This window comes from Drosophila arizonae, chromosome 4, assembly GCF_054131065.1.
Source record: "Drosophila arizonae isolate 15081-1271.41 chromosome 4, UAZ_ARI_1.0, whole genome shotgun sequence".
In the NCBI taxonomy this organism is placed as follows: domain Eukaryota; kingdom Metazoa; phylum Arthropoda; class Insecta; order Diptera; family Drosophilidae; genus Drosophila; species Drosophila arizonae.
In genome coordinates, this window is record NC_142924.1 from 24,542,912 (window position 1) to 24,563,802 (window position 20,891).

Consider the following 20,891-nt stretch of genomic DNA (forward strand, 5'->3'; position numbering starts at 1 on the left):
TCTTCATTAATGAGTTGAATAGATTTTGTGTCTAATTAATTGCAGATACAGATACAGATACAGATACAGATACAGATACAGATACAGATACAGATACAGATACAGATACAGATACAGATACAGATACAGATACAGATACAGATACAGATACAGATACAATACAGATACAGATACAGATACAGATACAGATACAGATACAGATACAGATACAGATACAGATACAGATACAGATACAGATACAGATACAGGTACAGATACAGATACAATAGGACATAAATCGTGTAAGTTTTTCTTGACAACTTTAATCTTCATTTAGCTTTCTATAGAATGAATTAAAGTTGTTATGGACTTCAATTTGGTCGGATACAAAGTTAGATGATTGACCTGCAGGCTTGACCGCGATGGCATATGGACTGACCACTGACAACATGTACTGGAATATATTGAAACCAAATGCAAATTAATTTGCAGCCTGTACAAGTGGAATGGAACGCCAATGTTGCGCATTTGGCTAAAGTGAGTTCGATTTTGCCTGTGCTCCTAGATGAATGCAAACTTTCTTAATTATCCGCTCCTCTGACCAGGGGGTGCATGCTGAAAGTTTACGTCCGTCAGAGGATTTTCGTAAAAGTTTTGGTGTTTAGTGTTTTTACCAATTGAACGCAGCATTCTTCATTTGTTCGAGGCCTGAAAGAAAGAATTTAATTAAATACTCCATGGGCCAATTAATGCAAGCCAAATAACCTAATACTCTGCACACATTTTACTGCCGGAAGTTATTGAAAATGTTCAGCGAATTTATGGTATTATATTAGTACTAGGATTTATTTCAATGGTTAAATATATGTGCTGATATAAACTGAAAAAAAAAAAACACAGATTTTTATTATCATATGCATGAATCATAAATTTTATAAATTTCGCTCATAATGATTTGAAAGTAAGCAAAGAATTGATTTTATGCTAACATGTGATTCAGTCAACATGGAGCACAACGAAGGCTTGTAGCCCCTGGCATATGGCGATTACATTACAAGAGTGTACATGTCCATGTGTATATACATATGTATATGGGCAAATGTGTGCGGGTGTGTATGTATTGTTGGCACAATGACATGTTACGCCAAGTGAAAGTTTTTTCGTCTCGCCAGCAAAGTCCTTGTTGAAATGAAATGTCTTTAATTTATGGCACAATTAAATGGCATCTGCATTAGAAATACCGAATGACCACATGATGTTGCTCAGCTTTTGTCTTTGTCGTTTTAAACGGACACCGGAGTGCGAGATTCAAGCAGCAGAAGTGATTCCAGCAGCTGAAACTAAAATTAAAAATTAAGCAGCTTTTACTGCTTAAGAGCCCAAGGACTTTTTTATGGATGATATAATGACAGCTTTTCCATAAAGTCAGTGAGCGAAGCCCCTTTGGGAGGGAGGGTGTGCACGCTTAAAAGATACCCTTAACTCTGCGATGATCATCAACGGCATTGAGATCATTATCATCACAGTTTATGAGCTTTTTCAGAGATGACTCCTATACATATTAAATATTGGTTGACATTTATTCAGAATATGAAAATAAATATTGAAGATAGAAATACAATCCGATCCAAGAGATTATAGTCTCCACATTGGGCAGCAAATAAATGAATTTGCTGAAATTTAAGATGCGTATATAGTACGCAGACAAATACATACATACGTATATACAAACACACCAAGGCCTTTCAACCATGTGGACTGAACCGCACATACACAATAAAGTGGCTGACACATTGACATTTATTAAGGGCATGCGGGCATCGCGGACTATGCACAAAAACCGTTTCGCCATAAAATATGTAGCATTAAGTACTGATGGGAAGCTTGTACTGCTTGAATATAAATCAGCATTTAAAGGGTAGGTCTCTTTTTTAATTACAAGATAAATGAGCCGGGCGCATAAATTGCCGGGGTAAACCACTAAAAAGTTTTGTCGATAGTTGCAGCCGCCTCCGTAGTGCCTCGCCCATAAAGACGTCATTGCGAGCCTCCACCCGCCCGCCGCCAGGAAAAATGATCAACAAATTAGCTGCTCCACGAGTCCAAGGAGTCGAGGAGTGCGGGAGGAGCTGAGGAGTGCGTGCACTTGCGGGTGGAGGGGCGAGGCATAAGTACTTGGCCATTTAGTTTAGTCGAGTAGGAGCATCACATGGCACTCGGTCTAAGACACTGCTAGTAGCTTCGTAAATATTTAGAAAGCATTGGCGTAACAATGCCATTGTGTTTGAGTAGCGGAGTGAAGCTCTGTCAAAAACTTTAAAAGTTGACTAGATTAAGATAATTCATGTCAATTGTCAATTGTACTTAAGTATTAATATCCAATGGCTTAAAAATTAAAGTAAAGCAATTGTATTAATTGGTTTGGTAAGAAGATTAAGTACATAAATGATTATATTTCTGCTGTTCGAGGGAATGGTTTCTCTTATTGTAAAAATATATTTAGTTAAGTGTTTTCTTTTTAAAGCAAAGTAAACACCCTGTATGGCTATATCGATATTTTCGATATATCGATACTGGTTTTAAATGAACGAGTCAAATGTTTTGTTTCATATAGTATGGTCACCCTGAAAGACAATATGCTTAACATAAGCAAATCAACTATTAAATATCCTTAATATAATAATGTAGTTATTTTTAAATACCTTTGCCGGGGCTTCATATATTTCTCGATTTGCATTGAAGCTAGTTCCGATTACTTTTAGTTTCGTACTTTTATTTACCCAGCTATAGCCCTAGTTAGCAGTTGCCGTGGCAAAAAGTTTTGCCACGCGCTGCCAATTACGAATTGGCTAAATGAAACTCAATACACAGCAATATTCATGTACATGCACACATACATACATACAAAGATATACATACATATAATAAGTACATAAGATATTGAGGATTATTAACGTTTCTTGTTGACACTTGATCATTAATTATATTTGCGCGTGGCGGGGCGTAATCGTATCGGAGGCAAGCGAGTAATCATATAAAAAGCGGCAAAGTTAATTGATTGAAGACGGTTGGGGATATGCGGTTGCGGAAGCGGATGCGAATGCGGATGTTGGTAAAAGACAGGAAAACTTCGCAACAGGAGCACAATTTGCTTTATTAAATTGCTATTAACAGCGGCCTTGGTTAAACTTAACTAACTGGGTCAACACACGGTGCGTATACGCCATGTGGCCAACCGGTTGATTAGAGAGGGTAGCTTGAGGTCTACTCACAGCGTAGGCTTTGGCTGGGGCAAAAAACAATGCAACCGGGCCTTGGTATACCATTTGGCATGGCCTTAAATCAATGCACAGTCTGGCGTCCAATCGCTGTGGGTTTTGGCCAAAATGATTTATGATACGAGCCGGCATTTCGTTTGTCCAGTCGCCGCCGGACACGAATGCAAATGGCAATGGCAACTGCAAATAAAAAAACAAATGCACATGTGCGCACAAATGTGGTAAACAGATACGTTCGAGTTGGGAAACGTAGATCCCTGGGAGCAGATCCGACTGCACCCAGTGCCCATAAGCGGAAATTATGGCTTCAAGTTTGCTTTTCACTTCGTTATAAATAACACTGATTGACGTTGCGTGCGGCTGCCGCATTTTAATTATACGATACGACTACGTTAATACTTAACATTTTAGGGAAAATTTAAAAGCTAGATCCCTGACATAGATTTAGATATCGACTAGCCAACAATTACAGTTCTCAGATATAATCGTTCAGCTGTTAGTGAAAGAATATTGATTTATAACAAATTGATTTGATTTTGACTGCTCAGCAGTTGTCAGATGTATGTTTAATATTCCCTGTAAATGAGTGTCATAAAGTTTTGCGCCAGACTATTATTTTAGTTACACACTTTAAGTACTTTTAATTATAATAAAGTTAATATTTTTGTAGGGTATCTAGCTTAATATCTGTAGTTTATGGGAAGGGTTTTTCCTTTGATAACTAAGTATTATATTTACTTGAAATCAAATTTTAATTAATTTTCCTTGAATTTGAAAACCCAGAACAAAATAATTTATATCCGTTGATGAACCAGATATCTAAGTATGTGTGTCTATGGTTTTCCAAGAATTCCTCTCATGGATGCATTCAGTGGAGTATTTTTTCTCCAACTTTCACAAACATTTGAGTTTCAATTTCAGTTTACTATCGGTATTTTTACTATTTTTCGCTCAGCTTCCAATAGTCCCCATTTTTTTCTGCTTTGCAAAACGTAAGCCTTTTAGGCTTAGCTGTACTTTGATATAACGTATACGTTGTGTGGACTGCATCTTTTTAATCGATGGCTGTGTTGTTTTTTCTTCTATGCAGCCCACATGGTTCGGCATAAAGGCTTTCTCTACTTGGGCTTTTTTTACGCCTTTTAAGCATGAACAAAGGCTCTTGCGATGCATAGCATTCCTGTTTTATTGTGTTTGTCTCCTACTGCTTGAGTAGTATTAGTGCGGGGTGAGAGCTTCTGGAATGAACACTCTAATGCTCACGTCGTGAGAGATGGAAAAAGGTAAGTGCTGCTGAATGTAGTTCCGGGTAAGAGCGAGAAAACTCTATATACCATTCGGGATCGGAACATTGTGAATTCGTAGACCTCGTGCAGTTGTTAAAAAAAAAAAAAATAATTATAGTCTTCCTCATCCTAAGTGTCTCCGTATTTTCCAATCACAGATCGAATTTGTTTCTAAAAATCTATACCTACTCTTTCTTTTGTGTTTCATAAATTTTCGATTTTTATTTTATTTCCGCCAAGTATTTGCTGAAAGTATTTCTCTTAAGTATTTCCTCCAATTCTTTAATGCTTAGTCACCCACTTCACTTCACTTTACTGCACTGCCCGACTGCCTTCCACCAGGCTCGACTGAAGACTAAAGAAATGCTGCAGCTGCAGCCCTTTATGTAGGACGACATACACCCAAAGCCTGAGTCGTGACCAATGGGAACACTCTCTGATGCATTCTGGCTTCGTTTTATTCAAATACAAATAACGAACGAATACTGCTGCATACTTCTGGATAACTGAAATGATCTTTAGTAATTCGTCTTCATCCCTCGCTTTTCATAGAGACAGATCGGGGAGATAGACAGGCAGACAGACAGAGAGACAGATACACAGACAGACATACATATGTGGGGAACATAAACATGATACGTTAAGATGTTCTATGATATATAAGCTTGATAATGCTAAATGTTGATATGAATATTAATTAATATTTATACAAATTATTAAATGACATAGACAGCAGTTTCTTCTGTTCTATAGCTCTCTTAAGGATTATAACTTATGCATAGTTTGCCTCAATTTCTGGCTATTTCAAATAGGCTGGATCTGAGAGAGAATTAAATTTGCATCATACACCCGGACTAGCAGCCCAAGATCAAACAGAAATATTCGATACACTAACCCGTGATATGTGTCTTTTATAGTTCGTAAATTAAATTTAAGTAAACTTAAATTACTATCGACTTCTTATATTGATTTATTAAGAATGACGCAAATTCAGTGAAATCTATATCTTGCAATGTTTTAGAAATGAAGTTGGTAACGCCCGACGAAAACGTTTATACTTGTATTTTAATGAATTTACTGATGCGAGTGAATCAGCTTGGCTGAGTCGGTCTAGTTGTATGTATATAGAAAATATTTTTGATATGTGTGAAAAAAATGATACTGAAAGTAGTTTGTCTGGTAAGGAAACTGGGAAACATGCTTCTTTATGCGTGTCATAACAGGAAAAAACGCAATCCCCCATAAGCGCCATCAGGCCATACGGCGAACACTCAAGACAGCTCATCTACATCCGATCGGCACAAACCAAACTGGCCAAATGGACAACTCAATCACAGCCAATGGCATTCCAAACAATCCATACTTGAGCCCCTCCGATTTGTGTCTTTGTGGATGTGCGGAGCAGCTGAAGCAGTGACGGTATCTGTGCGCATGATTAATGGGGGGCAGTTTGATAATTTCAGCTTGCTGCCATTGTTCTTGCTGACGTCAGAGAACCGGCAGGTGCCAAATGGCAGGAGGATGATCCAGTGCCCATTGCTTTGCGTAAAACTTTAATTTCATCTGTATCTTGTCAAGAATTATACTTTTCCCCCAGTCGAGCTACAATTCAGTAATTAGTAATTATAATTAACATATAAATCAAGTCATATTTCGTCCAGGTTTTCAAGGTATTAATTAGAGACACCGAACATTAGCACAAGTGCCAAGCAAATTAGCTTGCTCTTGTTAAACCTAATAAAAAAGTTTTGCCTTTTGGCCCATGTCCTCGAGGCTTTGGATGTGACAACGCAGTCATGGCCTGCTCCTCCAGCATAGGCTGCACAAACTTTGGGTATTTCAGTTAAGTTTCTGCCATCGAATTTCCGTTAAATTGTTTTCATAAGAAGGGTGCTTGGAAATCATGCTAACGGAAAATAAAAGCGATTTGTTTAAAGAAATTAGCTGAAAATCCTGTTAACAAAGTGTTCTCTTCACAGTTCGCTGCACACATATATTGGCTTTAGCATTTACTTCGAGTTCAGTCCTGCGCACACACCTGGAAATCAATAAATTTTATTTCGCTTTCATGTTACAAACTCATATTAAATCCAATTTGCTTGTCTTACTTTTCTAGAGCCGGTAAAGCCCTGTTATACACAAAACACAATTTTCGGTTTTGATTTTATATTCGCTCGACAGCTATCTTTGCATATGTGAGTGGTAAAATTTTATATTTGTTCAGATTGGCTATGAGCTATGCACTGTGCGATACAGTTTTTATTCCCAACCGGAAATATGATTCACTATCACATCAAAATTAAACAAAGGCTATAGTGGAAACTGCCCTTTGGGCTTTCGCTTTTTTCAAGCGCGTTGAAGTATGTATACGAGCTCTCGACTGGCTCTTAATTAAAGCTCGTTCCATATAATTTTCACAAGTGTATGTTCCATAAAACCAACAATTTATATACAATTTTAGTAGACCTGCCCAACATGACGTGCGTTGTAATAATACTGACTGCGACTAAGTTTTTTATGTACCACATTTCTTGTTTTTATATCAGATGCGTAAACAAATAAGGCAGATGGTTTTCCCACTCGTGAACATGGCACCTTCAATTGACCGGGCGGAACGCTTCACGGGCTGCCTTTTTGCTCTCGTAATATCAGTTGTAAAATTTCGAATCCTGATTGACATACGACGTTGTGAGAGGCAGGCATTATCGGGAGAGATTATATATTCTCGATCTCAGCATTGTATGCAAGCAAAATATGAAATCTAATGAACGTCATAAACAAAGTAGAGCTCTTTTGAGCTCGTTGAAATAATAATTGTTTCGTAATGATGCATCGACATTCATTGCGAAACAATTATTACTACATTTTTATTGCGAAATTATGGTCTTTCTATTTCCGACAAATATATGTAAAATAATCATAGAGTTATAATACATTTAAGAAACTAACACAACTTGCTTTTATTTATATAGAGGATAAATAAATTAGATTTTAGCTTGAGCCGTTCTTCATCTGAATGGATTCGCTGCTTTTGCCAGATTGGCTTAGATTCAATTACGTATCTCGGGTCTGAATCATAATTTTGATTAACATTTTCATAACACACTTTGCTGATGCTTGAAATAAAAATTGAGGCTTATTTAGCCAAAAGCTTAGCTATTCCAAAGGCTTTCAAATTTGGCTCGTTAATTCGCGTTTATGTCGCAATAAACGAGTTCAGGCCAAGGTCTATAAGGGATATGGCCGTTGGCGATTTGACACAATTTCGGGGCGAAAATCCGCTAAATTGCTGCAGATTTATTTGAATTCCATAGCCAAATAGCCGCAAGCAAACACGTTTTCACGAATAGAGCCCAAAGGTGCCACAATGCAAGTGTCAACTCGGGGAAGTGGCCAAGTTGAGAGCCCGGCAGGAGCAACACCCAAGTCAAATGCCATTTTAATTGGCGCCGCGGGTGCGACTGGCTGAACCTGACAGCCTCTGGCGCTAAGGCGATTTAGACAGAACACAGAACACCGAAGAATTGGTCCATGGTATTTCGCCATTCTTCTTTCAAGTGGATGTCGAGTATTTTCATTTCATTTCGCTCAATTAAAAGTTGTGCCGCTGCTCAGCGGGCAACTCGACCGCATCGCTGCCTGCAATGGCCAAACGCTCGTAACAAATGCGCAAAGTTTAGTGAATTAAATGCGTCAGCCATGACCTTGCCTGGCTGACTCCTCGGTGAGTATTGTCAACTAATTTCAAGTTGTGCGAACAGCCACTAAGCTGCTCTGTAAAGTCTGCAAAGTCAAGTTGCGAAATTCAACTCAGCTCCACTTCTCGCTGATAAATTGCCTGAAAAGTTTCATTTATGCTAAGACAGCGTCAAAGATGTCTACTCGGTTCACTTTAGACTGCTCAGAGTGCCGAAGCAGCCGCCATTTGCAAAATGAGTGACATTTACATTGACATTAACCACTTGGGAATTGTAATCCAATATTAGGTGCACCAATATTTAATTGCAAGAACACGCTGAGGATAAATATGCAGATCCCTGTAGTGGTATAAAACCATTTATAATTAAGTGAGAAAACTCTAGGGGATTTCTCGAATGTGAGATAATCTGAACATCGCCAAGAGGTAATATTCGACGCTTCTTTTATATATTCATATGTACATATATTGAAAGCAGCACATTGATATATACGATCTCTAGCAGATTACCCAGATTGAATATATTTATCACGTCATCATTAGGACAATCGTTAGTATTTGTAAATTTGGGTGGGAAGTCCATTCATTAGGAGAAAGAAGATGTTCCATATTCATATTCCTATTCAAAATCTGAATGAAGGAACTATCAACTCTGTCCCGCCTAAGAAGGCGTGGTATACCTTTTATAAGTTCCATTGATACATGTATTTCGGTATAAAAATTAAGCTTAAAAATCCCACATTTAAGCGATTCGTAATATATAGGCTACCAGACTCTATCTAAACTCATATAATATAATTCGATTCGTGATTAGCATATTTCCTTGACTTAATAATAAAAGTTCCTAAATATATATTTAGTAGAATTGTACATTTCAGTTATTCAACAAATAGCAACCCAGGTTTTTTGTCCATTCAAATCACAAATAAATTCAAGTCGTTGAAAGGAAATGCTCATTGTTCCATTTTACTACACGAAGTCACTACAGAACAAATTGCATAATGCCGTTCAGAAAGGGTGTCTGTCAGCTGCTTGCCTTGAACAAGTTTAGTATTCAGCAGTGGATGAAAACATTCGACGCGATGATCTTTGATGCGGACGGTGTTCTCTGGAGGTTCGACAATCCGGTAGATGGAGCTCCGGAGACATTCAATGCCTTGCGGGCAATGGGGAAACGGGCTTTCATCTGCACCAATCATTCGGCATGGTCGCGGCAACAACTGTTCGACAAGGCCGTGAGATTGGGCATTATCGTGGAAAAGAATGAGATTATTTCCTCAGCGTGGGCATTGGCCCACTATCTAAAGGAGCGTGGATTCAAGAGAAAGGTGTACATCATCGGGGGTCAGGGCATCGTTGATGAGTTGAAGGATGTGGGCATTGAATCTATACCCATCAAGGAACGCCCCCTGGAAGGCGCTTCTTTGCGCGATCAAGTGTTAAACATGCCCATGGATCCAGATGTGGGTGCTGTGGCGGTGGGCATCGATCAATATTTCGATGTGGTGAAGCTGACGAAAGCCTGCTGCTATTTGCGCAACCCAAAAGTAATCTTCCTGGCCACCAACCAAGATCGAGCGCTTGCCGTCAACTCGGACCTCTTCATCCCTGGCGCTGGCAGCATGGTCTCCGCCGTGCAGGCAATAGCCAATCGTCCGCCCTTCACCTGCGGCAAGCCCAATGCCCTCATGTGCTTGCATCTGATGCGGGAGGGCATTATCAAACCGGAGCGCACCCTCATGGTAGGCGACACGTAAGCTACTGCACCGATTATTTGGCATTCGATTGAACTAATTAAATATTTTAACTTCTATTTGTAGCTTGTACACTGATATTCTGTTCGGCTATAATTGCGGCTTTCAAACTCTGCTGGTGGGCTCTGGGAACACGACCCTTGACGATGTCTCTAAAGCGCAGAAGTCCAAGGATCCAATGATGTACCGACAGATTCCCGATCTTTTCCTGCCCAGTATTTCCGACTTATTAAAGTTTTTGCCATCTAAAAATCGTTGACTTCAGCAAAAATACTAGAGAACTGTTAGCCGTTAATAAACTGACAATTGATAAACTCTACTAACAGCCCAGGGCTTTTAGGACTCTACTCGATAATTTCTCTTCGATTAATTCAACCAACGATAGTTTTCATTGAATTATTTAGATATTAAAAATCAAATCATTTTCTTTTCTTACTTATTCCAAATTGAAATGAAATAGTTATCGAATAATACATTTCAGCCCATGTGTTTACTTGCAAGATTTTATTCAGCTTTTTTATTAAAGTATTATTTAAAGTAATTTCAATTTTTGGTTTTTATTTCATAAGTTAAATTTTTCGTTTAACGGTGTAAATGTGATAGTGTTGCTTCTTTGTGTGCACTTGCAAAAACGGATAGCACTCCTATTTGTTACCTATCGAGTGCTCGCAGATAATTATTTCAAAAATTCAAATTTTTATTTCCTTTGAATGTAGTAGGTTTATTTTTAAGATCAAACATGTTCAAGCAGACCTGCACCAACCTTACTACCTTATCCATCCAACGGGTGCGCCAGTGGCTGAACGGCTTTGAGACTATTATCTGCGATGCTGATGGTGTGCTGTGGCACTTTGACAAAGCTATTGACGGCTCCGTCGAGGCCTTTAATGCAATTCAAGATACTGGACGCAACACGTTTATAGTGACGAACAACTCGTGCTTGTGCAGCGAAAAGATTAGGCTAAAGGCTCGCGATTTCGGCTTTAATGTGCACAAAGATCACGTGCTTAACTCGGGGAAGTCCGTTGCCAGCTTTCTGAGCAGCAAGAACTTTCAGCAAAAGGTTTTCGTTGTGGGAGGGGTCGGCATTATCGAGGAGCTGGCAGACGTGAATATATGTGCGTTTCAATTCAGAAATGAGAAGATTGAAAAGTCTATGCGGGATTTCGCCCTTGAGATGGAGGTAGACGAAGATGTGGGTGCCGTTGTTGTGGGCCGCGATGACAGCTTTAATATGTGCAGTGTTATTAGAGCCTGTCACTATTTGAGAAATCCTCAAATTCTGTTCCTCGGCTGCTGCCTGGATGCTGCCTATCCCATTGGCAATAATCGCGTTCTAGCCGGCGCGGCTGCCATGATAGCATTAGTTAAGACGATAACTTCACGCAAGCCCCTCATTCTTGGCAAGCCAAACCCCTGGATTGTCCGAGAGCCCATCGAGAGCGGAGCTATCAATCCAGCAACTACGCTGATGATCGGCGACACGTAAGTAAGAGATCCATAAATTTATAAATTAACATAGTTCGTCTTGACTTAGCATATCTAATTAAGTCTGAGGAGTATCCTAGTTAGGAGACCTTGCTTAAAAGAAGCCAGAAAAATATCACTGGGCTTTTATTCTAATCTGTTACGTCTTATACGAGATTATTTGCGTTATTTGGAAAAAAAAAAGATTTTAATAAATTACTCCAGCTCGACGTAGCTTAAAAACAAATAAGAAAATATTCCTGCTTTGTATAAATAATTATATTTCAAACTCTTCTAATCTATATGTAATAGAAAAATTTTATATAATATAAATCTTTTGTTTCTTTACAGACTTGAAACCGATATAAAATTTGCCAATTACAATGGATTTCAGTCAATTCTTGTGGGATCGGGTGTCACAGAATTGGAGAAAGTGGAAAGGATACGCGATAGAGGGCAAAAGAAGCAAATGCGTTTAGTGCCAGATGGATATTTGCCCAGACTCTGTGATATAATTGAGTATCTTTAGCGTAGACCGATTTATAGACGAATCAATATTGAGTGATGTGTGTGTTGTGTTTTGTAAGCTCGTCTCTCGCTTCAGTTGGCCTGCATTGATATGTGAAATTAGTATTCAGACAATAAATCAATATTTTTCCAATAGCCCCGATAGCTGGAGAATTGAGATTCATTCACTTTTCCCTTTTTGTTTTCTTTGTCTCGCTGGCCACAGCGTTTGTCTGGCCGTGGAATCCTTGTCAAAACTTGGAACAAGTGCAGTCAGAAGTGAGCCCCACCGCAAAGCTCAACACACTGTCAACGGCATGCCATGCCTGCCATTGTGTCGCCTACGGTTGGTGCGATGGTGTGGTGGTGCGGTGCTTTACCGTAACCTCTTGCTCGTCATTCACACCCGACCACTTAGGCCGCCACTTGTCTGCCTCTCTGCCCGGGTCAGACGGCGCGTTTTTCAAGCGCTTATCGCCGTGCACAGAAATAAAGCCCTTCAATGACCAGTGCCCACTGTGGCCTACAGCTGTGAGCGGCATTAAAAAATATTGCCTGCAAAAGCTGTAGCACTCTTGTCGCAAAAGACGCCACGTGCGATTAGTATACTCGGTGGTTGTCTTTTTTTGTTTGCTTGATACCCTGTGAATTTTAGAGACTGTGTGAGCCCACTAGCTATGAGACTGAGTATGCATATTAGATATGTAACTCTGCTGTAGTAAATTGTTACCGACTCCAAGTCAGATACCAACTACTGGGAGTAGAGAATTGCCTTGTCGGTTACAATTTTTTAGTTTTTTCCGCTATTTCGGTAGGATAATTTTAACACATATGCCGCACACTCAGCTGTTTTTTTAGGGCTTGTTGTTTTTTTGCTTAGCACCCACGCGCCATGTGCTACGCACAGAATTGTGTCATTGTTAGCTTAACCTTGTTTATATTTCGGCTCTGGTTCGCTAGATGCCACACACCGCCAAGCAACCATGGAAATGGGCTGTAATGTAATTGCGAGCATTACAAGCTAATTGTATGGGCGCAACTGCGGATTGCCCAGAGACGCAGCTCTACTTAAACTTGAATCCTGCTGTACAGCAGCCGCAGGGTAGTTAAGATCTCGGTCGGTGATAGTCGAGCCATTGTGGTTGGCGTAAAGTAGAGTCCTGGGAGGCAGGAAATCGAGTTTGCCTCGGCAATGTTTTGTGGGTTTCGTAGTTTCGGTGAAAATGCTTTGAGAACTAAACAAGAGTTGTCAAAGAACTTGGCGACGCTTACAAGTTGAACATGGCGAAGCCAAATGTCCAAGATTAATTAAATTTGAAGCTGTGCAGCAGATGCCATGTGTTCGTCTCTGACAAAGACAGTTAATTAATTTGACAACACCCTGACGGGGTCAACACTATTCGTGAAGCATCAAAGCTGGTGACAAAGTGCAAGTTGATATCGTTTGTCAATAGCTGGAGTATAGCCAACCCCCAAAACAAACCCAAACCAGTTCCAGCATAGCCCCAAGCTGTTGGCCAAACAACAGAGCAAGGACAACAGCAACAACAATTGCGGCATGAACTCATCATCATCTGCCTAACGCAGAGCCCGATAATCCTCATAGCATTAAAAACACATCAAACTGTTTAGAATCCGTTGGCAAAATTCAAAGTCATCAGCACTAAAAATAACTCGACTCTTGGGTTTGTCTGGCTGCTATTTTTTTTTTTTTTTTTTTTTTTTTTTTTTTTTTTTTTTTGTGTGTTTGTGCTTTGTGGGCTCTCGTTCAGCTCACTGTTGACATTATCCAAGCTGATTTATTGTCTTTATCACAAAGCCAGGCCACACTCGACTGTGGCAGGCATAACAAAATTTCCACAAAAGCAAAAGCAAACGCGAAAGCGAAAGCTAAAGCGAACCGCCTTTGTTGCTGCTGCCAGAGGCAAACATTTTCAATCTGTGGCCAAATTTTCAAAGCACATTTCTGGGCGCATCCATAAACGTGCCAAAGTGCTTAACTGTAGTTGGAGGGAAGCTCGTTCGCATAAATCGACAGATTTTAATTAGTTGTGCATTTGTTCTGATTCAGATTGTTGCTGCTGCTGCTGTTGCTGCTGCTCATGGCCTAGGTCCGCGCACAGCTCGTACTTCAATTGGCGTGATTATCCCCTAGCTCAAAGCACCTGCTGGAGCAGAGGCACGACTCACACTCACCTGATTATATATACATAGTAATTCACGCTGTAGGGTGTTTGCGGGTTCACAGTTATTCTTATATTCTTGTTTTTACTATATAATCCGCATAGAAAGTTATTTATAATAAAAATAGTATTTTTTTGTAATAGATATTCATGATACACATTGATACTTAACCATATCGATAGCTATGAGGCTGTCGATAGTTGACGTGAGTGCGATGATCGTGAATTGCCTAAGCAGAAGAAGAAGAAATATTGAAGAACGAGAGCGTAAGTTTTAGAAGAAGAAGGAAGTGCATAAGCTGAGATGCAGAGCTGTGGAAATGATACATTTCACTAGCTAAATAAAGCCTCCTTCATGTTGTTGACTTTTAGCACTGTATTTCATGTTAGCCATGCTTAGGATATCGATTTCTCTATGTCCTATAGATATTGCTTTTTTTTTTTTCTTTGACGACATAAGTTTTGAGATACTAAATACTACTAGCTATAGGGTATTTTGCTTTGCTTTCTGCAATGCCTAGTGCTTGCTATTCAATTACTTAATCTATCTAGGCAGGGTATTTGACCGTTCATCATGGCATTTTCGTTTCTGATTATTGTAAGGATTTTCCCTTGTGTCCTGCCGTGTCGGCGACATAAACTCTGAGCTCTCGCCACGTGCTTAGCATAGCCAAATGCACAAAGCTCTGTGCTAAGTGCCACCCACATAATCCGCTTAGGCTCCGGTTTCATGGAGGCTGGCACTTCTTGGCCACGCCCCAGGTCTTATAAATTGAATGTTAAGTGGCCATTAGAAATACACATTCACAATTGCAATTGAATTAATCGTCGACGATGACATATTATATTAGCGATTCCTCGAAATGAAAATGAAAATGAAAAGTGTCTGGTTCAGTAAAAGTCTTGGGTGTGAGTTCTCACAATTATTGAAGTTTTTTTTTCTTTATTGAATCTCAGGAGCAAATATTGAACTTGAGTTTAAATTGATTTTTAATTAAAACTAAACTAATGCTACATTTAATTGTAATTTTTAAACTGCAATCTCTTCATATTTGATGTATAATATATGCTTTGCATTGACTATATAATTATCATATAGGAAATATTTACAAATTCAGTTAATTAATTATATTTATACAAAAGCAACGATGTTTTTGTTTTTCTGTTGGGAGGTTAGTTGAATAAATTCTATTTATGAACACCTGAAAATGTCTTTTACCATAGCAAAGTGTGTGTGTTTTGTTTAAGTGTACGTCTTAAATTGAGCTACTTTGAGTTTCTTTTCGCAAATTGGCAGAGATAAAAGTAATAAAGAATTAATGTTATTGAATTTACCGACGAACTTTGAGTTAACTTTTCCGACAACTTGACATATTACAACGTCGACTCAAAAGCCCCCTCCAAAAAAATATATGAACTGCTATCGATAACAAAATGAAAAAGTTTTCTATAATTTCAGCCCAAACGAAATGTAAAATAAAAAAAGAAACAAAATAAAAAGAAAAAAAAAAAAAATCATTTATCAAGTTCGTTGAAAAATGCATTGGAAAGTATATTTAATTAAAGGCAAAAAGTTGGTCCTAATAAATAAAAGTTTCGCTGGCCAAAGGCCCGGGTCAGCTCTGGTTTATGGTCTTCCACTTGGGCATTAATCTACAGCGTGGGTGTATAAAAAAGGTTCACAACTCAATTTACTGCAAAACTGAAATAAATTCAATTGATTGAACTGAACTGAAAGTCATAAAAAAGAAATTCAAAATGAAAGGATTAATTATGTGTGTAGTTTGGTTCCTTAAAGTACAGCAAAAATTTGTATTACGCTCTCAAATTTGGTTCGCTTGAGCTCAATGAATTAATACAGAAAGTTTGAAGAGAACTCTTAATTCAAAAATGTTTTGAAGTTTATCAGACGGCTTCAAGAAATTTTGACATAATGATTTGGGATAGTATCACATATCGAGGACGTAATAGTTAGATCATGGACGCTTGCCTCTACTCAAACTATAATTTTATACATATAATTTTATATATATATTGCAGTTGCGGGGTGTATATATATGTGTATATATGTATGTATGTGATAATTGCTTACAAAATGAAAATGATATTATTTATTTGCATTCTGCCCGCCTTTCCGTATGAAGCAAATCATTTTGATATATACTCATGGGAACACTCTACATAAAAGATTTCGATGTGCATACATATTTACACTCGTTGAGGGCGTGACAAATTTGGCACGAGCATTACTGTTATTATTAAGAAATGAACACCCACTATATTCATTGGGTAAAGTCGGACAAATTTAAACTTTCTGAAGTTTTGGCGGTAGAAAATATTTATAATTGATTTACGGCTAACTGAAGACCTGGTATATCCAAATATAGCATATTTTTCATAGTTTTGGAACGTGAGCCCTCTGAGTGATTAATCAAAAATTATGTATCTGTATCTTAACAGTTGGGAGCTCAGCGTCTAAAAACCAAACTGCTCTATTTGGGGCGGTTGCATGTATGGATGAATTTGTTTTATTTAAAATTCTTGATGATCCTTGAGTTAAGGTTTTATGTATGTTCTTTGATTAGCATATTATTTTACTTCATTTAAATTCAGAAAAGTTTTATTTTATAAACAGATATATATATATATATAATAGGTCATAGGTCATATTCCTCCAGGATCTGTCATAGATAGAAGTATCAGTATTAAGACTGTGAGGGAGTATTAAGTAGTCGATTTCTCTCCGCCTTGTTATTCTTACACCTATTGAGCCGCAAACTATTTAATCCTGCTCATATTACTCTACAGATGTTCATCTAAGCTCAGTCTTTCATTTGGAGAACTGCCGAAATAAATGTTGTGTGACTTGTGAACTATTCAGAGTTGAGTGAGTGTTTTCTTTCAAATTTTTGCTGTACTGTGTGTTTTGTGGTGTCTTTAAGTGGAGTATAGAGAAGGACATAGCAACACATAACGCTTATCACAAAGTAACGCGACGCTTGGCGCGCTTAGTTTATATATAGTAAGTATATATCGTATATACATATATAGAGAGAAGTATGTATATATTTACATAAGTGACTAGGAAACTATCATCTACATTATGTACACTACTATGGATAGCTCAGAAGCCCGAGGAGACGTGGCCCAGCTTCTTGCCATCCACGGTCCAGTCGTAGCCCAGGGCCGTATTATTATTTGTCGTCGAGTTCGTGGTGGAGACGGAGCGTTGCATTTCGCGTGGACCTGGATAGTAGACGACTGGGCCGGGCGACGGTGCTCGATTCCGCTTGATTTGCAGGAGGCCGGGCGACCCGGAGACTTGGGTGAGCCGAACGCTGTTCAGTGAGCTGCTGCCTCCGGTGGTGACCAGGTAGGTTGTCGTGGTGCTCCGCTGCGTGCCGTGCCGTGAGAAGCGGCCGGATGAGCGATGGTTCATGGTGCCGTCGCCGTTGTTCGAAATTGAGCTCTCGTAGTGTATAAGATCCGGCTGGTCACGACTCAGGCGTCGCTTGAAAAAAATGAGTAAAAAAATACGCTTGAACTTCTCGCCGAATATGATGTAAATGAGAAAGTTGACGCTGCTGTTGATCGTGATCAGCAGATTGGAGATTTTCGTCAGCTTGTGATCGACGACGCTATAGAACGCCTCTGAGATGTTCAGCACCAGCGGCAGGAAATTGAGCATGAAGAACACAATCACCACGCACAATAGCATCGTAGCCAGACCGATCTCACGCTTCTCCGAGCGGGAAAGCCGCTGGCGCTCTCGATTCGCGCGCTTGACCTGCATGTAGATCAGGCAATTGAGTATGGCCAGCGTGAGAAAGGGAATTATGTTATTCACAATCAGGTAGCACCAGTGTATATATATATTTATGTAGGTCGGGTTGCGCCTCAGCGCCGAGGGCCTGATGCAGTGCAGCACGATGGTCGTGTTGGGCAGCTGGTAGCTCACATTCAGCACTTCCCAAAAGCGAGGCATGTTGTAGGCGAGCGCAAAGCAGACGCACACTATGAAGTAGATCTTGGCACGCCCATAGGTGCAGAGGGCACGCGCCCGCAGCGGATGGCAGACGGCCACATAGCGCTCCAGGGTGACGGTGAAGGTCATATAGATGCTAGCCGTCTGGGCGATCATGCCGATGGGGAACATCGCCGGCGATATGAACGGGTACACAAAGTTGTAGTAGCCGAAGAAGTGGCCCGTGTAGGGGTAAATGGAGGGTATGCCAAACAGCAGCATGGAGCTAATAATTAGCACCGTGTCACAGCGCGCCAGACCAGTCAACAGATAGTTAATGCTGGAGCGCATCTGCGGACGGGACAGAATTATCATTGATATCACATTGCCCAGTATGCCCAGAACGCCAACAATGTTGAGTATGACGCCGCACACCCAGAACTCGATGCAATTATTCTCCAGCTGCGGATTGTAAACCAGCTCACATTCGCGCAGCCACGCTAGATCCGCGCTCTCGTTCTGCGCCTCATAGCTGGCATTCAGCAATCGCTGGCTCGCATTGAACAGCACCGGGGCCAAAGTGCCGTCCACGGAGTCCGTTAGATCATAGCGCGCTGTCTCCTCAATGCGCTGGCCGGTCGCACTGGCCAGGAACTGATCGTCGCTGATGGGCGCCCAGTCGTAGTCGCCGGATGCCGATGGGGGCATTACACCTGACCCTGGCTGCTGCAGGCTCAGCAGCAGCCGCTCCGTTGCGCCGCTCATCGAAAGTTTTCTATTTGGGATCTATTTGCGGCTAGCTGGCAACTGTTCCTGGCATTTAAACTTTTATCCAGCAACAACTCTGGCCGCAACATAAATTCGTTGACCGCTGTAATAGTTTGTTCTGCTTATTATTGTTGTGTGTTCACACCTGTGCACACTTACTTGAACACTCGCACACACTCTCACACATACACACACACACGCGGTATTGAGTGAGGGTGACTGAGAGATTGCGTAGAAAGCTCCTTGCTTGCCTTTCCGTTTATGGTTCACACAGAGCGCAGAGCTTTTAATAGCCCAGTAGCAGTAGCAGGAGTAGTAGTTGTCGTTGTTGTTGTTGTTGTTGTTGTTGTTGTTGTTGTTGTTGTCGTTGTCGTTGACACTTTAAGCTGAAAGAGAGGAAATGAAAAATAGAAGGACTTTTAGTACAAGGCTTTTGTTTGGCCAGGTGATTGTGTATCGTTCAATTCAGGAAGAAACTTTTTGGCTCGACTTTTGCTTATTTGCCCAGCAATTGGTGCAGCAACTAAGAGTAGAGCAAACTTTGTTCCAGTAGTTCATTTATAAATATATTGATTGGGTTTCCTCAAGCATCCAATATTTACAACAACATTAAATTGGACTTAAAGTATTGAAAGGTGTTTTAATGCAAAAGATACTTCATTTTCTTATATTGAAAACGAAGCAATATTTAATAAATATCAATATAAGAACAAACTAATAATAAGAATAATAATAATAATAAAAACAATGATAATAGTAATTATAATAAATATTTTCTTAAATTTTTTATATATACATATTTTAATAGGTCCTAGCAGCTAAAATACTTCAACAGACTTTGATGCGTAGAATCAAAGAGTGAGCACTATATATCTGAATGATGCCAGATGCTCTAACTGTCCTGAATTTGCTTAGCAAGCTACCACAAAGTTCTAATCTTAGCCAGGCAAACAGCTTTAAACTTTTTTAAAAGCTTTTTGTTATTCAGATATTTGTTGCTTAAGTCTGAGGAAGAAAGATTATTTGTTGAACTACTAATCTCTCTTCCTTATATTTAAGCAACTCTTTAGACAAGTCACTTTTTACAGAATAGCTTTCATTCTTTCATTTTAAACTTCCTTAAGAACTTCCTTTAACAATGCTCACTTTAATGTTTGAGTATCACTAAAAACGGCTGAAATCTATCTCAGTTACTTCAATATCCAGGTTATCGATTAGTTTTAATAGAGAAAAGTAAATGAAATTAAATGTCAGATCGAATGTATGTATATGCACATATTCCAGAGGCATTTTTCGATTTTATTTAGTAAACTTATTGTTAAATAAAATACAAAATTAACAAAATTGTTATACTCATACTTCTCATGTTTTTTTTCGTAAGAAGTATATATATGGCAACAAATTATGTTACCGAGCTCCACATAATCATTTTAATGTATAATGTTAATTCAAATTCATGTATCTATGCCTTCATAAAAAGAATACCATTGGTTAACCCTTTCTTATCAATTCGTAGTAGCTGTAGACATCCTTGAGACAATACATGTAACAGCGAAATATACGCAATGAACTATATAATTTTATTACGCCAGCTTTTTACACATGTATCAAATTAAAGTGCCCGGATAATATCCACCAGACACCCGCGTTCACCTGTGTAAGTGGACCCCTCGCACCCTGTCAGCCAGCCCGTCAACACAGCATTTGGGCCAACAAATCAAGCAAAGCACGCGCACATAATAATAAAACACATAAAAATTACGACTGTGGAGAATGAACGACTCGCAGATGGGCTGCACTTGATACAAATTAGTTATTTTAATACATATATATATATTTTAAAATTAACATTAATAAAACAAAACTAAATGGTCTTCGGTTAACAATACTAAAACTGCTTACATTAAATGTGTGGATTGCTGTCTCTTAAAGTCTCCAGGGGGAGAATGAACTTCTCGCACTTAATAAAAAAAGTCTTTAATCTAAGTCAAAATTAATTAAATTATTA

At 39.3% G+C, this 20,891-nt stretch overlaps 3 protein-coding genes and 1 long non-coding RNA gene across 8 annotated transcripts in view; 3 read left to right on the plus strand and 1 right to left on the minus strand.

The window, feature by feature from the left end:
* Positions 1-216: 216 nt before the first annotated feature.
* The window catches only part of FMRFaR (FMRFamide Receptor), a 28,726-nt gene continuing 8,051 nt past the window's right edge, over positions 217-20,891 (minus strand). The window contains exons 2-5 of one of the 5 annotated variants that reach the window (XR_016269705.1): positions 19,043-19,269; positions 14,165-19,001; positions 745-859; positions 217-687 (exon numbers count right to left, since the gene is read on the minus strand). Coding sequence is in view for 1 of the 5 variants with exons in the window: in XM_089466892.1 (XP_089323018.1) it covers positions 17,276-18,880 (1,605 nt within the window). In the remaining 4 variants the exon portion in view is untranslated. Of the gene's footprint in view, positions 688-744; positions 860-10,714; positions 19,270-20,891 lie in introns of those variants that run through there. The other 4 variants (XR_016269702.1, XR_016269704.1, XR_016269703.1 and 1 more) reach the window with 4 other exon arrangements.
* On the plus strand, positions 5,644-6,188 carry LOC149269469 (uncharacterized). The gene is made up of 2 exons (XR_016269743.1): positions 5,644-5,722; positions 5,790-6,188. It is a non-coding gene; the product is annotated as an uncharacterized LOC149269469 (long non-coding RNA).
* On the plus strand, positions 9,090-10,349 carry LOC108612707 (phosphoglycolate phosphatase). The gene is made up of 2 exons (XM_018005667.2): positions 9,090-9,993; positions 10,061-10,349. Exons 1-2 carry the CDS (start codon positions 9,242-9,244, stop codon positions 10,251-10,253), a joined length of 945 nt encoding a protein of 314 aa, XP_017861156.1. The 5' UTR covers positions 9,090-9,241; the 3' UTR covers positions 10,254-10,349.
* LOC108612716 (uncharacterized) lies at positions 10,734-12,122 on the plus strand. The gene is made up of 2 exons (XM_018005682.2): positions 10,734-11,479; positions 11,813-12,122. Exons 1-2 carry the CDS (start codon positions 10,734-10,736, stop codon positions 11,988-11,990), a joined length of 924 nt encoding a protein of 307 aa, XP_017861171.1. The 3' UTR covers positions 11,991-12,122.